This window comes from Ixodes scapularis, unplaced genomic scaffold, assembly GCF_016920785.2.
Source record: "Ixodes scapularis isolate PalLabHiFi unplaced genomic scaffold, ASM1692078v2 PGA_scaffold2__306_contigs__length_199485367, whole genome shotgun sequence".
Classification (NCBI taxonomy): Eukaryota; Metazoa; Arthropoda; class Arachnida; order Ixodida; family Ixodidae; genus Ixodes; species Ixodes scapularis.
The window spans coordinates 184551417-184569861 of record NW_024609857.1 but is presented as its reverse complement, the minus strand read 5'-3'; the positions used below and the strand labels follow the sequence as shown (position 1 = coordinate 184569861).

General features: G+C 51.4%; 2 protein-coding genes across 2 annotated transcripts in view; one reads left to right on the top strand and one right to left on the bottom strand.

Moving 5' to 3' along the window:
• Nucleotides 1–10506: 10506 nt before the first annotated feature.
• Nucleotides 10507–11364, bottom strand: LOC121836856 (the record flags this gene model as incomplete). Its single annotated transcript, XM_042292136.1, has 1 exon — nt 10507–11364. A coding segment is annotated over one exon (858 nt), but the record flags the coding sequence as incomplete, so codon positions are not given.
• Nucleotides 11365–18148: 6784 nt separating this feature from the next.
• Nucleotides 18149–18445, top strand: part of LOC115308388 — a 61313-nt gene continuing 61016 nt past the window's right edge. The window contains exon 1 of the mRNA XM_029966271.3: nt 18149–18337. Coding sequence (XP_029822131.3) covers nt 18149–18337 — 189 coding nt within the window. The remainder of the gene's footprint in view (nt 18338–18445) is intronic.

Genomic DNA, 18445 nt, shown 5'->3' with positions numbered 1-18445 from the left:
TTGTTGGAATTTTTAAAACATATTATTCGTAAAGTTCGTCGACGTTTCGGCCTGAGACAGACATTTTTCGAGACTTGAGTCTCTTAAAAGGTCTGTCTCAGGCCGAAACGTCGACGAACTTTACGAATATTATGTTTTAAAATCTCCAACAACCGTCTCAAGTGCGTTTTTTGCCGTATATATATATATATATATATATATATATACATATATATATATATATATATATATATATATATATATATATATATATATATATATATATATATATATATATATATATATATATATACACTTATATATATACACTTATATATATACCTATATATATATATATATATATATATATATATATATATATACACTTATATATATACTTATATATATAACAGCGAAGAAAAAGGAAGGAAGGAGAGGAGGTGCTCGGGACAGCGATCGAGGACGAGAACGTTGAAGAATACAGGAAATAAATCTTGACGAATTGGTGGCAGCGGGGGGATGCCGACCGCAACTCGGCAATGTCCTTTACCGGTACAAGAGAAGCCTTTCGCTGAGCCGCCCTCCCAAGCTCAGCAGCCAGAGGAAACCACTTCACAATCGGAGGCCGCACCAACGGACATTCCGACGACAGCGGTGACATTGGAGACGTTGGAAAGGCTGTTGGAACTGCAGACTCAAACAATCATGACCGCTACGCAGTACTCTTCTAACCTTCTAACCGCAAGTCATACCGACATTTACCGTCGAGTAGCTGCTCTGGAGACGCTTCAGCAAACAGCGCAACCAACTGTCTTCGCAGTTCAGCAGACTCCTTTCACAAGCCGCCCGAATATATCTTCTGGTCAACCCCGTCTCAAGTTAAAGCCATTTAATGGCGAAACACCCTTGAATCTATACCTTCAGCAGGTTGACATCATTTCCGATGCAAACAACTGAACTGAAGACGAGAAGGCTGGCGCTGTCATCGCGCAACTAGATGGCCCTGCCCTCAGCGTTGTTCATGCACTCCAAGGAAACCGGCTCACTTACGCAGCATTGGTCACGAGTTTGCGCGATCGTTTCGGTGATGAACATCTGCAGCAAGCATTCCATGCAGAATTACGTTCGCAGTGCCAGCAAGCAAGCGAGAGTATTCCAGAACTCGCTGCAAGTATAGAGCGTTTCGCCTACAAATCCTTCCCGGGCGCAACGTCCCATACATTGAATCGTGTTGGCAGAGCCGCGTTTCTGGATGCCACAGGCCACCCTCAGGTCCAGAGGTTTGTAAGACTCGCAAAACCAGAAACAATGCGAGCCGCACTCGGACATGCCATGGAGATGAGCGCTGCTCAATGGGCTAACAACCGCATGCAACCAGCAGCACCTTCTGAAGTAACAGTACAACCATCGACAATAGGGCACCATGACAGAACAGCACACGACATAACAGCACGCGACAAAACAGCGCGGTCAAGACAGCACGCGTCAAAACAGCACACCGTCAAAACAGCACGGCGACAAAACAGCACGCGTCAAAATAGCACGCGACAAAACAGCACAGCGTCAAAACGGCACAGCGACAGTAGGGCACGTGCCAAAACAGCACGGCGTCAAAACAGCACAGCGTCAGAACAGCCCAGCAACAAAACAGCACAGCGTCAAAACATTACATTGACAATATAACTAGGGTTCGGCGTTTTCGGTTTGTATTATTTGAAATTTCGCGCACTTTTTTTTCGGTTTTTATTCCAAACAAAAGTTTTCGGTTTATTGCGGTGAATATTTGTAGACTCATGAACATGAACTTAGCAAGCATTGTACTCTGTGTGTTTTCTCCCATTTTCACGACTGCGATAGGTGATAAGTTCGCGCCGACGGCAGAAATGACAATAAATCACTCGTATTTATGCCCTCCTCTAATAGACGGAAGCTAGGGGTGTTAAACAATGCGCGGCATCTACGGACGCTCTTGATTTTCGCTGTTTGATTTCACGATTAAACTCTCTTCTTTTAACGAAGAATTCGGCACAAACCTCTATCAGGTGAAAAACCCAGATTTCGTCCTGAGGACCCCTGCGCCCCCGCAGCTTTTGATGAAAGTTGAACCGATCTCGCAGACAAACTGAAAACGGCGAAAGGAAGTTGTCATATGGTCAGTAATGAGTAGGGTTCCGTGTTTTCGGAGTTTAGTTTTCGTCAAGTTCGGAGGGTGTTTTTCAGAGTTTATTTTTGCGGAAAATTCGGAGTTTATCGGAGTTTATTTTTTTTATTCAAAATTCTCCGAAATTTGGAGCTCAAATTCGCAGTGTTTCTTATTAAAAATAAACAAACAATATCCAAATGTAAACGTATGCTGCACAAATAAAAAAAAAACGCGATTGTATCAAATAATATTTTCTTCAGTTGGATTTGGCGTTGGTGCCATTACTACTGGCAATACTAATTTGTCCTAGAACAAAAGTGGCACACAAGTGTTATTTCGACAAACGTCGAAACGTTAAAATCAATAACCTACTGGAGGTAGTCGCTGGGAAGCCTGTATTTATTCCATGCTATTCCATCAACCTACGGCGCGGCCGCAAGAGATAGAGTGGAAAAGAATGTAATAGTGAAGTTTCAACTGTCCTCTTTTTCACTTTATGTAATGTCTATGGTCCATAGCTTTCGCGGTTACAAAACCACAACCTCTCCTTCCCCTCAGGCACAAATAGTATGACCCAAACCAGAAACATAAACAGAAACTTTTGTCTTGACCCGATAGTTCATTGACCTGTTGTCCTGACCAAAATTCGAAGGATACGTGTGGTGGTATTTTCCCAGGACATTTACTCTACGCGCTGATTAAACCATTATTTGTAAAATGTGCGTGCGTGCGTGCGTGCGTGCGTGCGTGCGTGCGTGCGTGCGTGCGTGCGTGCGTGCGTGCGTGCGTGCGTGTGTGTGTGTGTGTGTGTGTGTGTGTGTGTGTGTGTGTGTGTGTGCGTGTGTGTGTGTGTGTGTGTGTGTGTGTGTGTGTGTGTGTGTGTGTGTGTGTGTGGGTGGGTGGGTGGGTGGGTGGGTGGGTGTGGGTGGGTGGGTGGGTGGGGGGGGGTATTGGCATATCAAAATTCAGAGTTTAGCAGATAAATCCGAATAGACGAAACTTTTACCGGCGGGTGTTGTTCGAATTTATTCGAAAACGCGAAAACGTAGTTATGAGTCACATCTCCCCCCCCCCCCCCACACACACACACACACACAAACACACATACCACACTAAACGCCCTGGAAAATTCTGAACTTTTTCAGTTAAGCCTGAATGTAGAAAAATGAAGTCGGCGTACTTTTACCGGTTATATTCGTTTTAACCCGAAAACGCTGAACCCTTAATATAGCGTTTGAAGTAAAAAAAAAAAATGCACGTGCAATCCCGTCGCCGCCAGCGTACGTTTTTTTTTTTTTTTTTCTCCATTAGATGTTAAATAATGCCATGCAATGTCCAACCCTCTTTCTTTACGTTCTGTTTTGTTTTCATAAAACGGTACCTATTACAGCCTTTTTAGATGCGTGCTGTTTTTTCGTTGTGCTGTTTTGACGCCGTGCTGTTTTGACACGTGCTCTTCTGTCGCTGTGCCGTTTTGACGCTGTGCTGTTTTGACGCGTGCTGTTTTGACCGTGCTGTTTTGTCGGGTGCTGTTTTGTCGTGTGCTGTTCTGTCGCGTTCCCCGACAATAGACCCTTTCCGAAATTCAGTCTGGCCACTTTGATCACCATCATCATCGGAAAAATTGCATATGTGCCTTACTAATGGCGGCCTTCTGTTTACTGATGAACGAAGAAGTTGAAGATGCTCCTTAGCAGATAATTCGAGGCTTATACATTCGTGACGTTAGCACGATGCGAAGCAGGAATTGGAAGCAAGATTTGAGTAAGCGTTCATTTCTAGCTCGGGACCAACCGATCTGTTGGTAGCATCAAGGTGGTCCAAAGCCCCTTGATTTGTAGATATTTATCAAGCCGTGTACGTGGGTTGACTCTTCGTGCTGACTGGTTGCACTTTGTTTCTGTCGTCACTAAAGAGATTGAGAAGGAAATGTACTGTGAAGCGCACACTGTCGTTTGCAGTTGACGTGTCAAAGTGACGGTGCCCGATAAAATACGGCAGACTCCATTTTGATTGCCTCCATTAGTACGGCAAAAGTTAAACTGCCATTATAGCCACCAGATGTCACTGAATTTCGGGAAGGGTCTATTCCACATCACACGTGCTCTCAGCCTGCGTCTGCTCATTCACGGAGCAATACCACTGGGTCGTGCTACCGATCTGGCCGTCTTGACCATTTTGCATCGGGATGCTCAGCTGCTCCTGCTACATCGGGAAACGCCCTTCTCGGTCTCTGGGGGCGGAACCGCGTATAACTCCTAAAAGGCCCCTCGTATCAGTTACAGAGCCGCTAACGTCGGTTCCTCGCCATCCTGTACTGGTTGAAAACGTGGGGGTTGTGGAAGCACTTTTAGACACTGGACCAGCTGTGAATGCTATTGATCTCTCCTTTGTTTCCTCGGACATTAAAGTGTCCCCTGTCTAGTCAGTTCTATTAACTGCTCATGGGTAAACATATACCGGAGGAAAAGTGAAACTAAACATTACAGTGTTTGGTCGCACATCAGTTGAAGACTTTGTTGTAAATCCATACTGTGTGTCTCCTTTAATTCTTGGGTACAACTGGTGTGCCAAAACCGGCTTATTTTCTTAGAAATCCCCTACTGCCTGTCAAGAAACGCTGCGATGAGATCAAAGTGCATATCATGAGTTGCGCTACTTCGACGCTTTTGGTCGTATGTTATGACTTTTTGGGCATCTGATGCGTTTTTCTTGCTGCTTCGACTCTTTTGGAGTAACTTCATACTTCTCTGGGCATCGCCTCAATCTTATGGAGCAAGTGTCTACATGGGTTGCACTGACGTCCCATCGCATACTTTTGACCACCATGTAAGAGGAGGAGAGGGAAGTTGCTTTGTAAAAATTTTCAGTGACGGGTTAATCTTCCACAATCTTCTGGGAGGAAAATAGCGACGTCTGTGCAAATCCGGGAGGCACAAAATAGGATTTTGATAAGAGGAGAGCTCTCTCTTTCCCTCTTTTCTGGTGATCCTCGGAGCGCTCTTTAAATGACGTCACGTCCAACCCATGTATTGGAAACTCTACTACACGAGTTTTTTCAATCATCCTCAGTTCAAGAAAAGAAAGGTGGGGCGTTCATTTTGCGGCTACAATAGTGCGACAACCAGAGACAGCCATGTGGATAAAAGTGCTGTCAAACCCACCCCATCTCAACGGTGACATTGTCTGTGACGCTTCCCGGATTTCAAAACCTGACTACGAAGTGGCAGTACCGCGAACGCTGACTACAAGTTGTGGGTCGCTACCTGATCGACGCCCGATCGGGACGTGCCTCGCTCGCTCCCCAAGAAGTCACCGACACAGTGCGTGTTCAAAAGAGTTTACTCAAACTCACGTCGTCTGCGAGCCGCTCGTCGCTGTCGTCCCAATGACCTCCCTGACCGGTCCCTTTCGAAGTCGGCAGCCCAAGACCCCTTCCTTTGTCTTCGTTCCCCTTTTAAGACCTTCCCAAGTCCTTGTCCCGCCGACCGTCCAATCGGGAACCTTGCTGCGACCGACCCTCCGACGTCAGCGCTGGGTGAGGGGGCGCTTGCCCCATCCCTCCCGGAGAGCTCGGACTTTCCGCGACTGGACGGCGACGTGAAACGGGAAGGTCACGGGGAACGAAGGAGCGCCCGGCAGCACGGCGACAGGGACCGGCGAGGTCACGGAGCGCGGAGGAGCCAGGGAGAGGGTCCCCACACCTCCCCTCCCTCAAGGCTCGGACCCCGGGGGGCCTGAGTCGGCGAAGGGTGGACGGTCCCCGGCCAGGAACTCCTCCAGCTCCGCCATCACCGTGTCCTCGGCGGGCGGAGGCGGAGGCGGGAGGGGTTCGGCCGGGCAGGCGAGTGGCGCCAGCGGGGGCGGCAGCGTGTCCGAGACCGCGGTGGCGGCGGTCGCGGCGGTAGAGGCAGCGGCGATGGAGGCTGCAGAGGTGGCCCCCTCCTCAGGAAGCTCCCAGTCCGCCGGGGCCAGGAGGTCGGGCCGGTCCCTCTGGAGGAGCCGCAGCGCCGCCTCGACGCACGTGGGGGGGCCCACCGCCCTCAGCAGCTCCTGGTGGCGTGGGCTGGCCTCGTGGGTCTCGCGGTGAACCACCGGCACCCGGCAGAGCCAGCAGGGGTCCTGCAGGTCCGGGGCCAACTCGAAGGCGGGCAGCGTGTGCCCCAGGAAGGGCGGCGGGACCTCGACACCGGGCGTGTCGTAGACCGGTCTCGGCTGGTCCCGCCAACGCTGGCGGGACACGAAATGGAGGTCCCGCTGCCCGTCCCATGTCGTCCAGGTTGCCACGGTGTGGCATGGCCGCCGGCTCCAGGCCCGTCCCCCCTGCGGTGACGGTCCCTCTCTTCTCCTGGAAGGAAGTCGTGCGGGTCGAAGAGGCCTGCTCGAGCCTGGTCCTCCCCGCGCAGGCGGGCCCGACCCACTCTGCGGTGTGCCAGCGCGGTGGCTCGCGGAATCCGCGGAGCCCGCCTGGCGCTGTCCGTACCCAGCGTCCGACGCCCGATCGTGGGGCCACCTCCATGGTCGCCGACCTCGGGAGTCGGGCCGCCTCGACCCGGGGCGCCCACCCCGGGTACTTGGGGGAGCATTAGCGCCCCCGTTCTGGCCTGGCGGGCCTCCTGGGAGGGGTCGTCCCCGTCCAGCGCCGGCACGTGCTCGGCGTCCGGCGTCGTTCCAGAAAGGCATTCTGTGGGGAGGAAATTCAGTTAAAAACGCAGAAATGGATTAAACCCTGCGCCGCAGATTGTAGTGACGGCAGAAACTCCTGTTAGAAGTGAGCTCGCCGACAGTGTCATGCACCGTCCGGCCAGCGCGCTCCATCCGTGCTCCGGACTGCGTCTGCCGTCCGGCCGAGACGGGGCTTTCCCCGTCCTCATCAGCCGCTTCTCGTCCATCGCCATCCTGGTCGCGAAGGTAGTACACCTTTAAATCGGTCACGTGAACAGGGCCAGACTCCTCGGTTGTGTTCGGCCGAGTGAGTCTGTACGTAAGCCGCGACACTCGCGTACTTACCTCGTAGGGCCCATCCCACTTCGGAGCCAGCGATGCTGCGAATCCGCAAGCTGCATTACTCAGTGGGTGCATTCTCCTCAGAACCAGGTCTCCGACGTTGTACTCCAGGTGGCGATGGTTCTTGTCGTACTGCGCCGCCTGCTCGATCCTTGCGGCATCGAGGTTCTCTCTAGCGTCGTGCAACGCGCCCGTCAAGCGGCTTTTGAGCCCGGCCGCGTACGTAGAGAGTGGGCGACCCGATGCCCCGTCGCTGTTTCTTAACCCGTTCTCTAGTGGAGACGGGAGCTCCTTACCCAGGTTCAGGAACGCTGGTGTAAACCCGGTTGATCGGTTCACTGACGTCCGAATGGCGAAACCCATCTCGACGATGTGTTCGTCCCAGTCCCGGTGTCTCTCCGTCAGCGCGATCAGCATGCTCTTCAGGTTGCGATTCACTCTCTCAGTGATATTGGCCTGAGGATGGTACGGTGTCGTCCTCTTGTGCTTAATATTGAGGGCCAAGCAGGAGTCCACGAAGACTTTACTAGTGAAATAACTAGCATTATCGCTCACTAGACACTTGGGCGTTCCGAAACGCAGGAAAGTGTCTAACAACTTTTCCCAGATTCGCTCCGAGACCAGTTTTCTCAAGGGGTACAGCTCCACCCACTTCGAGAAATGGTCAGTGACCACCAAAAGGTACTGATTTCCCCGAGGACTCCTCGGCAGCGGGCCAACGATGTCGCACGCGACTATCTCCCACGGGTAGTGACTCTTCACCGGCTGCATCAACCCCGGAGGTTTCCCGCCTCTCGGTTTCGCCTTCTGGCAAGCTGGACAGCTACGACAGTACCGAAATACGTCCTGCCTCATTCCCGGCCAGGTCGCGACGCGACATAACTTTTGAAAAGTCTTGCTGCCGCTGCCATGACCGGCCAGAGCCGAGTCGTGGAAGTATCTGATAAACTTCCTGCGTAGCTTCCTAGGAATCACCACCCTGAAGGGAGGGTCGTTCCCCTCCTCTTCGTCGATCGCGGGGATATAGCGGAGCAATAACCCATCTTCGCCCAGCAGATACGAATCGAACGGCGCGCCGATTCGTCCGTCAGTGTTCCCGGTGTCAACCGCAATTTCCGCAAGTTTTCCCAACACCCGTTGACAAAATCCATCTGCTCCCTCGGCCTCGACAAGCTCTGCCTTGCTTACCACTTCCCCCCAAGCCACGATCCTTTGCTCCCTCGTAGAGTGACCCACCGCTGCTACGAACTCCGGCTGCTTCCCCTCCTCCCAGCCATTCTCTCGCTTTCCCGCGATCGCGGGGGGCTTCTCCCCCGCGCACGGAGGTATTCTCCCTCCTCTCCCGCGCTCTTCGCCCCCCAACGGTCGCGTCTCCTCCTCCCGACCACCGTCCTGGGGCGCCCGAGAGGGCGCGTCCGCAACCTTGTTGTTCGAGCCCTTTCGGTATTCGACAGTGTAGGAGTAGCGCTGCAGGGTCAGAGCCCAGCGAGCCAGCCTTCCCGCTGGCTCCTTCAACCTCTGGATCCATGTTAGCGCAGCGTGATCCGTCTGTATGACAAAAGTCGTACCGTCTAGATAGAGATCGAACTTTTTCAAAGCGAACATGACGGCCAGCCCCTCCTTCTCCGTTACGCTGTAGTTGCGCTCGGGCGGTGTAAGCGTTCGGCTCGCGAAAGCCACAGGGCGCAACTGCCCATCGTGCTCCTGTAACAACACCGCTCCGACACCGTAGCCGCTCGCGTCCGTCTGTACGACGAAATGCCGGTTTAGATCTGGTAAATGTAAGCTCGCTGTATCAGCTATTGCCTTCGCGAGAGACGCGAAAGCCGCGTCGTGCTCCCTCCCCCAGATCCACCTTGAGTTCTTCCGCAGCAATTGGTTCAACGGCTGTGCTAGCTCCGCGCATCCCGGAATGAACTGCCGATAAAAACCGACCATCCCTAGAAACCTCTGAAGGCTCTTTACGTCACGCGGCGCTGGATAATTGAGGATGGCCCCCAACTTATCGTCGTTCGGCTTCAACGTACCGTTGTCAACGATAAAGCCTAAGAGATTAACCCTCCAGGCTGCGAGCTGTACCTTATCTGGGTTGATCGTCAACCAAGCCTCCCACATTCTACTCAGAACGATCTCGAGATGAGTTAGGTGCTCTTCGAACGAGTTCGAGAATACTACGACATCGTCCATGTAAGCCATGGCAAAGTTAAACTTCGCGTCCCCCAGCACGATGTCCATCAGCCGCTGAAAACTAGACGGCGAATTCGATAATCCGAACGGCAGGCGGGTAAACTCAAACAACCCCCTGTGACAAGTGAACGCTGTCTTTTGGACGTCGTCTGGTGCTACTTGGATCTGCAGGAAGCCTCTGCTGCAGTCCAGCGTGGTAAAGACCTTCGCGCTACCCAGCGAGTACATGATGGACTCAATAGATGGAAAAGGATACGCGTCCCTTTTGGTCATCTCATTGAGTCGGCGGTAGTCTACGCAAAGACGGGCTGTCCCGTCTTTCTTCGGCGCTAGCACTACCGGAAATGCCCACGGGCTTTGCGACGGCCGTACGGCCCCCGTGTCCAACATTTCATTGAGAGCCTTATCTAGGAGAGCTCGCTTGTGCACACTCAGCGGTCTGGGGTTACAACCCCACGGCCTAGCGTCTCCCGTGTCTATCTCATGTTGTAAAACATGCGTGACTCCCGGCCTCTCAGTAAACATAGCTGCGTGTCTAGACAAAGCGTCCGCTAACGATCGCCTTTGTTCGGCCGGCCCGTCGAAAGAAGCCACGATCTGTTCAACGTTATCTGGTACGGCCCGCGCAGCTAACACCTGCTCCTCGCGCAGCCTAGCGAGCGAACATTCCGATCCCTTCCCCAAACTAGGTGAGGCTACAAAGGGGATGAGAGGGGTCAGCGGGTTGTAGTGGTACCCGTTATTCTTTAGGTCTAGAATGATCCCCTCTCGGCAAACGAAGTCCTGTCCCAAAATAACTGGGATTGACATGCCCGGCAGGTAAACAAAGCGCTGCCTCCTTCGCTTGCCGTCGAGGCCGAGGTGAAGGCGAACTGCGCATTGCGCCTCGGCCGATCCTGCCGCTAAACGCAACGGAGTTGCAACTTCGCGCATGCACAGGTTTCTTTTGCGGCAGTCCGTGTACACGGAGTCTCCGATGAGAGAGAGGGTTGAGCCGGTGTCGACTAATGCTAGATAATCTTTACCACCGATCTCTACCCGCACGTACGGACCCCTTTCAGGTGTCGAGTCCTGAGCCCGACATGCCGACGGCGCGAACGCTACCCGATCGCTGCCCGCGACTTCCGCCCCGTCAGCGAACTGACCCGGGGCCTCGGCAGCGGCCGGCAACCTTGATTCGGGCAACCCGATTACTGGCGCCGGCCCCGCGCGTTTTCCGAGTATCCGGATTCGGCCGCTGCCCACGTGCATTGCCGCCTGATGTGCCCAGGCTGGTGGCACCTGAAGCACCTGACTTGGGCGCGGTCGTCGCGTGCTACAGTTGATCTGTCGCTAACGGCACGCGGCGCGCCGCCTCGCCGAGCGCTGTTGTCGCTGCGGCGAGCGTCGTAACGCGTCACGTCTCCGCGGTATTCGACCGCGCCGCCCCCCCTACGGGGTTGCGCCCCGGCTGAGTGTGCGCTGGCTACCCTGCGCCTTTGCTCGAAGCCGAATGGGTCGAGGGCCCGAGGTGGAATGGCTCCGCCATTCCCGCGATCCGCGACGGCCACGTACGCCGTCTGCGACTCGACGTAACCGTCCGCGGCGCGTCCCGTCCACGCGCAACCCGGCTCCAAGGACTCCTCGGCTCTTGGAGGGGGCCGATACTGCAGCTCAGCGAGCAATCCCGCTTGAACCGTGCGCGCCTCTCTCGCCAGTGCTTCGAGGTCTGCGAAATCGCGTCCTCGAAGATACGCCTTAAATCTGGGGTGGCACTGGCGGATCGCCCTCGCTACTTTCTCCGCGTTAGGCGCGGAGGGTTCGGCCCGCGAGTAGAGCTCCTGGAGTGCACGGACGTACTCCACGAGGCTCTCATCCGGGTGCTGAGTGCGGCTCGCCAGCTCGTCGCGAATCCGCATCTCGTAGTCGGGAGGAAGGAATTCCTCCCGAAACCGCGCCCGGAAGTCCGCCATTGATTGGAACGGCGTTTGCAGCCGTCTCCAACGCGCGGCGTCGCCCGTCAGTGCAATCGGCACGATCTGCAGCAGGGCTGTTGCGTCCGATGCCCCCAAAGCGGTTACGTACGCGTCTAAATCCTGCAGGAAATCGTGCACCGATTTCCCGTCGGAGTACCCCGAGTACGTCGGCGTAGGCACGCTCAACCGCGGGCGGGGTATCGGCAAAGGCGCGGCACTCGCGACGCTTGGGGCTGTCCCCATCTGCCGCGACATCGCGTCCATCATCCGCGTCATTGCGCGCATCAGTTCACCGGCGTCTAGCACGCCTTCCGTCGCTGGTGAAGCTGGGGGCGAAGTCCCAGTCTCCGGGGGCGCGCGTGAGCCCGAGTCTCCGCTAATCGGAGCAGCCCTCGCGCTATCTCGCCCAGGCTCGTCCTCCGACGAACCGTCCTTACTCGCGCCGGTAGTCGACCTGGTGTCGACCATTGTCACTTTCTACCAACTCGAACACAATTCGCAAAATTCGAGCACGCTAACCTCCAAAATCCGCGAAAACGCAAAGTGCGCGACCTCTCAGGGAGGAGCGAAAGCAACGGCCAACCGATCGGGCTCCCACGTGGGCGCCAGATTATGTGGGTCGCTACCTGATCGACGCCCGATCGGGACGTGCCTCGCTCGCTCCCCAAGAAGTCACCGACACAGTGCGTGTTCAAAAGAGTTTACTCAAACTCACGTCGTCTGCGAGCCGCTCGTCGCTGTCGTCCCAATGACCTCCCTGACCGGTCCCTTTCGAAGTCGGCAGCCCAAGACCCCTTCCTTTGTCTTCGTTCCCCTTTTAAGACCTTCCCAAGTCCTTGTCCCGCCGACCGTCCAATCGGGAACCTTGCTGCGACCGACCCTCCGACGTCAGCGCTAGGTGAGGGGGCGCTTGCCCCATCCCTCCCGGAGAGCTCGGACTTTCCGCGACTGGACGGCGACGTGAAACGGGAAGGTCACGCGGAACGAAGGAGCGCCCGGCAGCACGGCGACAGGGACCGGCGAGGTCACGGAGCGCGGAGGAGCCAGGGAGAGGGTCCCCACAAAGTATAGCAATGTCATTTCAGTATCCTGATGATGAATCTGGGGCATAACTCAGTCACTCTGCAGAATGCGCGCAAATGGCATGGGATCTGTTGCAGTTTGGTCCAACCCTCGCCAATCATCAGATTGAATCCCTCAAAGAACAAGTCACAACGTACCGGGCATATTTAGAACTAACTCCGAACGAACTCGAATACACACATCTTGCGGAACACAACAACTATACAGGCGGTCATGCCCCCACTCACCAATCCTTACGTCGCCTTCCTAAAGTAAAGCATGCCATCATCCGAGCAAAGATTCACGATATGCTTAATAGAGGAATTGCCGACCCATCCAACAGCCCATGGTCGTCACCGGTCGTCTCGTTGCGCAAGAAAGATGGTACTGTACGTTTCTGTGTTGATTACTGGAAGGTCAGCAACATCACAAAACAGGACGTATATCCCATACCTTGCCTTGATGATTCGCTTGACACACTACAAGGCGCCAGTTACTTCACAACCCTTGACCTCTTGTCGGGATATTGGCAAGTACCTCTGAACCCCGACGATGCCGAAAACTCGGCGTTCATAACTCCTGCCGGGCATTGTGAATTTACGCGATTACCATTCGGTCTTTGTAACGCGCCAGCTACCTTCCAACGCCTTATAGCTAGAGTTCTAGGCCACCTCAAGTGGACTATGGCACTGGTGTATCTTGACGAGATTATTGTATAGAGGACGACGTTTGAAGAACGCAGCCGAAGACTCGAGCTGGTTCTTGACGCAGTACAACGAGCGAACTTACGAATCAAACCTCAAAAAAATGTTTTTTTTTTCGGTTTTGAAGCTGTTCTCTATTTTGGTCACGTTATCACCAAGAGTGGCATCAAACACGACCCTGCAAAGCTGGAAGCAGTGTCAAAGTCTCCAAGACCGAGCCGCCTTCCAGAGGTTACGAGCTTTCTCGGCTTTGCGTCCTTTTTTTTTGCCGGTTTATACCACAATTCACGAGTCGTGAAACACCCCTCACACTCCTACTTAGTAAAAACCACACTGGGCGATGGACGATAAACGAGGAACGTGCCTTCAACGACATTAAGGGAAGCCTTCTCCGGGCACAAATCAGACGTAGCGGAATACATAGCGTCGTGCATTAAATGTCAGTCACGGAAAGTTGCAAACCCCACCATCAACTGTGGTGTCCAGCCCGTGCCACTGAATAAAGCACCCTTTGAAATTCTCGGCATCGACCATCTCGGCCCATTTTCTCCGTACTGGAAATGGTAACAAGTATGTTCTCGTCGCCATCAATTTCCTAAATAAATGGGTAGAGTTATGTGAAATTTCAAGCACCGCGGTCGGCCACATCATGCAGTTCTTACAAGTTATTCTTCGGCACGATTTACCTCGCGTCATCGTGAGTGATCGCGCCTCATCTTTTATTTCCCGTTCGTTTGCTAGATGAATGGAAGCTCATGGTACTCATCCCGCTCAAGCAGCGCATACCATTCAGAAACAAATGGTCTTGTCGAACGTGCAACCGCACCATCAGTGGCATACTCGAGAGCTACGTGAACGAACAAAACAACAACTGGTACGAACTTGTATCATACGCAGCCTTTGCAATGAACACTGCTGAACAATCAAACAACCGTGTTTACCCCCTTTCAAATAGTATATGGGCGTGCACCAGTTCTGCCCTGCGAATCCGTTGACAATGCCCTTTGGAAGCTAAGAGCAGAGAACTTTACAAGTAGCTCTCGACGCTGTTTCCAAGCCGTGAGAAAGAACGCCCGCGATTCCATGTTGTGTGCCCAGGTACGCACTGAAAAACGCACTGCTCCATCCAAACCCCCCCCCCCCCCCCCCCAACTTCTGTACGTTGTGGAGACTGGGTTTTTCACGCCAACCCTTCCAACGAAAGGCCGGGCTCAAACGTTCCTCTCAGGCTACAGAGGTCCCTGTGAGGTTCCTCGTCAACTGGGTTCCTTGATATTTCGAGTTCGTGATTGTACTGGCGATCCCCATCACGCCAATGCAACATTGATGGCACGTCGTAGCCATCTTAAAGACTACGTCCCACGTTCATCGACACACACACCATGGACCTAAACTCGGTCCATGAAATTGATCGTTATCAATTCATAGGGGGGAGGGGGGACGAGTGTAACAGCGAAGAAAAACGAAAGAAGTAGAGGTGCTCGGGACAGGGATCGAGTACGAGAACGTTAAGGACCCAGTAAACAAACCGTGAAAAAAAAATATATATATATATATTGTCACGGTCTATTTACTATATATATATGTATATCTGTATATATATATATATATATATATATACAAAACACATTTTGTGGCGGAAGACGGCAGAGCCAATTTATCCCATTATGTTTTATTGTATATATATATTTACAATAAAACATAATGGGATAAATTGGCTCTGCCGTCTTCTGTCACAAAATGTTTTTTTGTGCAAAAGTAAGCACACGGGTTATCGAATACCATCCAAATATATATATATTTTTTTTAACACGTTAACATTAGAGCGCTTCGTTTGTCAAAAACCCAGCGTTGTCGTTCGTCTTTAGCGCCGATGAGAGAGAGACAAATAGTGAGAGAGGGTGACGCGTGCGACGCTCACATTGGTTCGAAGCGCCCTCTCCCTCTCTCCCCGGCGCTGGCAAACTGATAGACAAAACGACCGAAGACGGTCGTTTGGGGTTTCCCTCAAAACGACCGTCTTCGGTTTTGCCGAAGCAGTGTCGCACAGCTAGCGCGGAGCCAGAGTGGAGGAGGCGCCGCAGCGCAGTGGAATGAGGGCGTGCTCAGTTGCCGCTCTCTCGTCAAGGGAGGCTCTTCGCTCTGGATTTCCGTAGTAGCAGTACGTGGGTCGTGATGTGAGTGAAGTTAAAACGATGAATGCGGTTCCCTCCACTACTGATATGGATGCGGTTCCTTCCACGAGTGGTATGGATGTGGTTCTTTCCACAAGTAATATAAATGACCGTGTCCAAGAGCCTCGACATGGTCTGACCGGCAAAGTACAGAAAAGGGCTCAAAAGAAAAATTACAGAAAGATCCATAGGTGGATTCCGAGATAATGCGTTAGTACGACTCTTCAGAAACGCCCCACACTTCCCCTTTTAAGAAACGAACACGCTCTTTGAAGAGCGATTCACACACTTGCGTGAGTCGGACCGAGTGCGGCTGCAACGGCATTCGGCGTTGGTCCTTTTATGGGTTGCTATGGCGACGGGGTTTTAAGCTGCTTACAACCGCCCTGTTGCCATAGCAGTCTGTAAGATTATTAACGGCACAAGCCGTTGAATCGCATTCGGCCGGCCTCACGCAAGTGTGTGATGCAGTCTTAACAATCCTCCAGTGGATGTTCCTGTATCTTTTCATATATCCATGCTTAATTTTTTACAGAAAAATTAATTCGCGGTTATGCAGGTCGCATGCGGTTCAAAAATTTGCGAATGTGATTCGGATGCGAATTTCTGTGTATGCGCCGTTCGGATGCGGATACAAGTCTGCGGCTGCGGATGGGATGAGGGTGATCAAACCGTTATCGGCACGGAGCACAAGCAATAAATATTTGCCTGACTGGAATGACTCTGTTGTATTCAGCAAAGAAAGAGGTTATGCAAAAAGAGGCATGCAAAGCACAATCCAGGTTGGTTCCGTAGATAAGTGAATCACTCAACCGTCGATCATACTAGATAAAGTAAAGCAAACACAAATGTGTTTTTTAAATTGTTTTGTTAGGAAAAGGTTTTTCTATTTAGGACTCCTCGGACGTCAGTGGGGGCTTTTGTATAGATGTCCGATGGTTGCGCCGAGTTTGGTATTTGTGTGAACGTATGAGGGGGAGGATAGGTTTGCACTGCTTTGTGCGAGTTGAGGTCGTAGGTTTGAATTGAGGTAAAGATGATAAGTACCCTTATTAAAGGTCACAGGGACGTGTGAAAATTTCAGGGAGACGCGTGTGGGATATTGTGTGTATATATATATATATATATATATATATATATCCCATAAGCAAAATCATTTATATATATATATATATATATATATGATTTTGCTTATAAAATTTAGTAGCTGAGACGTTTTGCGGTTTTCCCCTTTTTCGTCCGTCGTCTGTTTTTTTTTGTTTTTTTTTCTTAGAAAGTTGTAACGTTAATTAGGTCCCCTGTCTACTCACTTTCTGTTCAACGTCCTTCGTTGAAGGACAACTTGTAATAGGGCAACTCGTAGCAGAGCGACTCGTCACATAGGGCAATTCGTCATAGGGCGGTTCTTCACTAGGAACACTTTTCAAAAAAAAAAAGGAGATAATGTTTGAAGATCTTGTTGCCCGCGTGCTAGCTTTTTTAGCGTTCAGTCGTTATAGATATTCCGCTCTGTGTAGTGTTTTGTTTATAAAGCTTAATTTTTGTGCTTCCTCTAAAGTTAGTAAACATTTTACTTAACCTTGGAATTCTAGAACATAAAACTTTCTGGCCTCCTTTTTTAATGCACCTCCAAGTTTGCTCAGCGACAACCTTTCCTCCTTAATGCCATATGTTTTGTTCGAATGTCATTCTTCACAGTCTTTGTGGAGTTTGGTTACCTTTGTGATAAAGTTCTGTGTCGTGTCCAGTGTCCCGCACCATTCAGTTTTTGCACCACTGTTGGATTAGGTATTGAATATCTTGAAATGTGGGTTCTAATGAAACGTTCATAAATAAGCAGACCGGTATAAAAAGATTTGGTTTCGCGCGTCAATGTTTGAAGTCTCCATGGAAGTCATACAGAGGGAAAGAGGTGGAAATGATGCTATTTTGTGATAGATTTTCATGCACCGCCAACGACACGGAGTAACAGCGACAGGGAGAGATTGTAGATCTTCCACGTGCGCGACATAGATTCCGCATGCGCGGCACAAACTGCGCATGTGCGTCGCAGATGACATATGCGCGACACGGAAATAACGTATCTCGTACACGTGCCCGACACAGACAGACTGCGCATGTGCGACAGAGACACCTACAGCGCACGCGGGAAACAACGTCACCTGCGCATGCGCGACGCGGAAAGAATGTAGCTCGTCCCGGTGCCCGACCTAGACACAAATGGCGCATGCGTTACAGAAACGTTTCACGTAACACCCCATAATCGCCTACCATTTCGCCATTTATACTTTTCCACTGATGACTGAGACAAGTGCCAAGAATGTTGTGGAAAAGATACAATCAGTCAGTGACTGTTAGAAGTTCGTAAATGTATAATTGTGTCAGTGAAGGATGTCACTGGTAGTCGTACTCACTTGGAAGAACTACGGTCGATAACCGTCAGATATGCTACTACAATATGGAATATATATAACAGTTCGACGAATCGTCATAGTGACGAACTGCCCTATAACGATTTGCCCTATATGACGAATAGCCCTGCTACCAGTCGATGGGTGACCAGTTTTCATTCAGCGAAGAGCCCTACAGCATGTTCAGTCACTCTGTACGGTGCACTCGCTCAGTCGGCGTCTTGGTTTTCCTTCGTACTAATGATCATTAAACTTATTTTTTTTTATTCTATACTCTACAACGATGACATTGATTGCATTTTTCCCGTGTGCCTAAAATGACTAGAAATGTATAACTTTATAAAAACACTACGTACTTCCTCCTAACATATCTCCCGAAGGAGATAGTAGCATCAATAAATAAGAAATAAGAATAGAATATGTTTACCGCAGTTTCCAAAATACCACTACGAGTGAAAATGTGCCAGTCAAAACCAAGTCTGGCAGTCCTTTGGGCACGACGGAGCTGCCTCCCTCTGGCGGAGAAATGACGTTCGAGCAAAAGGAGACCTTCGTAAAACCTACAGAAAACGGCGATGTGCGAAGCGCAAATATTTACACGACGTACAAAGCACTGAGATCGCTCAAAATGGTAGCATGGATCCTGCCAGTAGCCTATACTTACCTCTGGACCGGCGCCATCGCAGCCATGATTCCGCCTTTCTACCCAGCCATGGTGAGTGCTCCAGTTGTATATGTCTACCTGACTAAAACTTGAGTATTTTATAATGTGCCTGTTCAAAATGTTTTGCCCGAGACTGAACACGTTTCTGTCTTTCTTAAT